The sequence below is a fragment of the Atta cephalotes genome, assembly GCF_000143395.1.
Source record: "Atta cephalotes unplaced genomic scaffold scaffold00048, whole genome shotgun sequence".
Taxonomy (NCBI): domain Eukaryota; kingdom Metazoa; phylum Arthropoda; class Insecta; order Hymenoptera; family Formicidae; genus Atta; species Atta cephalotes.
This window is the reverse complement of record NW_012130112.1, coordinates 1,274,717-1,277,972: the sequence shown is the minus strand read 5'-3', so window position 1 is coordinate 1,277,972 and position 3,256 is coordinate 1,274,717. Positions and strand designations below refer to the sequence as shown.

The 3,256-nt window shown below is 27.4% G+C and overlaps 1 protein-coding gene across 1 annotated transcript in view; it reads right to left on the bottom strand.

The window, feature by feature from the left end:
- Nucleotides 1–1,198: 1,198 nt before the first annotated feature.
- LOC105622709 (asparagine synthetase domain-containing protein 1) overlaps nt 1,199–3,256 on the bottom strand; it is a 2,788-nt gene continuing 730 nt past the window's right edge. Inside the window, 4 exon segments of the mRNA XM_012204121.1 lie at nt 1,199–1,230; nt 1,499–1,647; nt 1,713–2,125; nt 2,231–3,179. Of these exon segments, the coding sequence (XP_012059511.1) occupies nt 1,199–1,230; nt 1,499–1,647; nt 1,713–2,125; nt 2,231–3,179 (1,543 nt within the window).

Sequence of the window (3,256 nt, the reverse complement as noted above, 5' to 3'; positions counted from 1 at the left end):
TAGTAGTAGTATATATATATATATATATATATATATATATATATATATATATATATATATATGCATGAAAGATTTATACGATATTGAGGTTAATCAATCGTCATAAATAATCATTAACCTATTAATTTCTATCCAAATAAGTATTATTTTAAAACAATTATTTTTTTCAATATTAAATATTAAATTCATTAGATCTTTTCTGGATCTTATTTAAATAACGTATTTTATTTAATAATTAAGAGAACAAAGAGACTTAAACCTAAAATTAATCAACTTTTTTTGATACACGCTTTTCACTGTCTCACCTGATCTGACCGATGTGAATCTGACGTTGAATCGTTCTTAATTCAACTGGCAGGAGTGGCAGGATTAGTGACTCTCTAATAAAGTTACTAGATTTACCTATAAAGTACTGCAAACTTGCCTCCATCTTAATGCAAAACACAGTTATTTTCAAATTTATGTATCTGTATAAATGTACTTTGTTTGGAAAATAAAGCTGTAAAATATATAAACAAATTTTTTGTAAATAGTTTGCGAACCTAAAGAAATACTGTACAATTAATTTTTTAATCTAATATAGGTATTTGTTATTGAAATGTCAGTAGATATAAAAGTGCATAAAAGTATATGTATTTCAGAAATATTATGTAATAATTATATAAAATGTTATTAAAATGTTATATAATATTCTAAAAGTATTCCTATAAAATATTACTTAATATTAAATAATATTACACGCGGGTAATATTATTTAATAGTAATAGTATATAAATACTATTATTACATTAGTATTGAAAACATTAATATAGATCTTTTTACACCGTTAAATTGATTAGTACACGTATCAAATTGGTGCGAACTAAATATTTGATATATCCTTATTTATGATTTACGATTATCGATCAGTCTCATAACAAATTATGCGCAGTTTAACTTGCCACAGAAAAGATGTGATATGGTTTGAGATAAAATAATCATACTATCATCAATATTAATAATTTATTATATTTTATTTAATATAAAGTTGCTGGAATATATATTTATAAAATGATTTATCTTATAAAAATTTATTCGAATAATAACAGTGAAAATAAAAGAATATAGTTGTAATAAGTAATAAAAAATATAATCAAAATAAAAATTAAAAAATCAAAATGTGAATCACGATGACGATCTTACTGCTTATTATTCAATATTACTTCCATTGTAGATGATCCATGAGATACACTATAATAGATATATTAAATAATATAATTATGTATAGGTATCAATTAATTTATTTACAATATATATATATATATATATAAAAATTATGAAAGCTCAACACACGCACGTATCATTAAAATTATTAGCAGTAGGATAGTTGTGACTGCAACACAGCAGAAATCGTCTCTTTTTATTAAATTTGAAAATAATAGTAACTGTAGTAATAGATTAATAAAATTTGCGTTAACAATATTACTTACGTTTTATAATCTATTTGATACATCATTACCATTTTCTTTACCATTTGCAATTCGTGATCCAAATTGGAAAGCTCTTTTAGGAAAGTTAGCCGTACATTGAAAACCAATTTTGCAGGCTAACAAACGTAACAGTAATTTATCTCCCAATCCACTTGGCATTTTTTCAGTCGGATAACATCTATCAATAATTATACATATTCATTTGTAGTAACCCATAAATTGCTTATCACCATTTAAATTTACCTGTCCCATGGTTTTATATGCTGCACATATTTCACCAGATTTTCGTCGAGATATGGCAAACGGGATTGTTTCCCATGATCAGAAACAATCCGATCATCTCGACCTAAATTTCTTTCAGAAATCCTAGTCAATTCGACATTTAGTTCTTGTATCAGCGCATCCCATCCTTTATGCTTCAATATAGTTCTATGTCTCATGTATCCACCAAATAATTCGTCTGCCCCTATGCCTAAAAGTAATATCCTGCATGGCGATTCGTATATTTCATTGGCTGGATAGAGGACACCTTTTGCTCGACTTGCAAACCACATAGCACATCCTAGACTTTCATCCAGAATTGTACACAATGGATGCAATAAATCACAAATTCGTGATGCGCGATACAGTTGCAATTCCATTTGTGTGATGTTACACTGAAATAAACATTGTAATAAGAAAAATGATTCCACGAGTTTTTCCTATTTTTTTCTTTTTTCGAAAAGATTTTGAGAGAAATATTTCAAACATAGACACTGTACTTCTATAAAATTCCATTTTCTGTTGGGATAAATTTGTAACAATTCGGAATATGTTTGTCGTCCCGTTTTTCTGTCTGGCACATCATATTTCTGTGTTATATTCCCCTTTTCATTGTTCGTATGACTCATGCTCTGATTTTTGCTTCCCAGTCTTTCAAATGCCACATTAATGAGATCGATACTTTCATCTTCTGGAACGTATTTGTGAGCAATTGCTGCTAAAATTGCAGAGTCTAGGCCACCAGAAAACAATACACCAATTTTGGAATGAGCACAAGTAACATTTCCGCCGTTTAATACTAATTTTATGCATTCCTTGCAATAATTTGGTTTCTTTTTTATTCTGATTTTCACAGACTGATGTAACAATTCCATCAAACATTCGACTCTTTCATTTACCTCCTGATTTTTCAACAGATATTGCAATATCTCATTAAAATCTTTGCTACATGGTACATTTTCTAGATATTCCACATCCTTTGGATCTGGATGCAGATGCAAATTCGCCAGTACTGACGAACAAGTATTCAATATAGTTTCTTTAATATCAATATCTACATTTAAATTTGTTTCTAATACTTCAATAACATCCGTAAACTTCAAATCAGGTTCTTTCCATGGATAACATGCTAAATTTATCTGTGACATATTTAAATTCATTACAAAGATACCTATAGCCGGTACTTCTACAATTCCTCTTATGTTTTTATTTGCAACCGAAGTTAAAGTTAATGAATTACTTTTATTATCTACTTTTAAAAGTAAACTGTGTCGTCCGATAATATCTCGTCCAAAGTATAAGGTATTGCTCGATTTTTTATAATATACTAAACAATAAGGACCTTCAATTTTTCGAAGTACAGACATGATATCTGTAGTAGATTGTAATTCAGTCAATATGATATTTGTATCGCAAATCTCATCTTGTGCCTAAAACAATATGATTATTCTAGCAATTTATTTTATATATATATATATATATATATATATAATAAATAATACTATAGAATATATATATATACACAC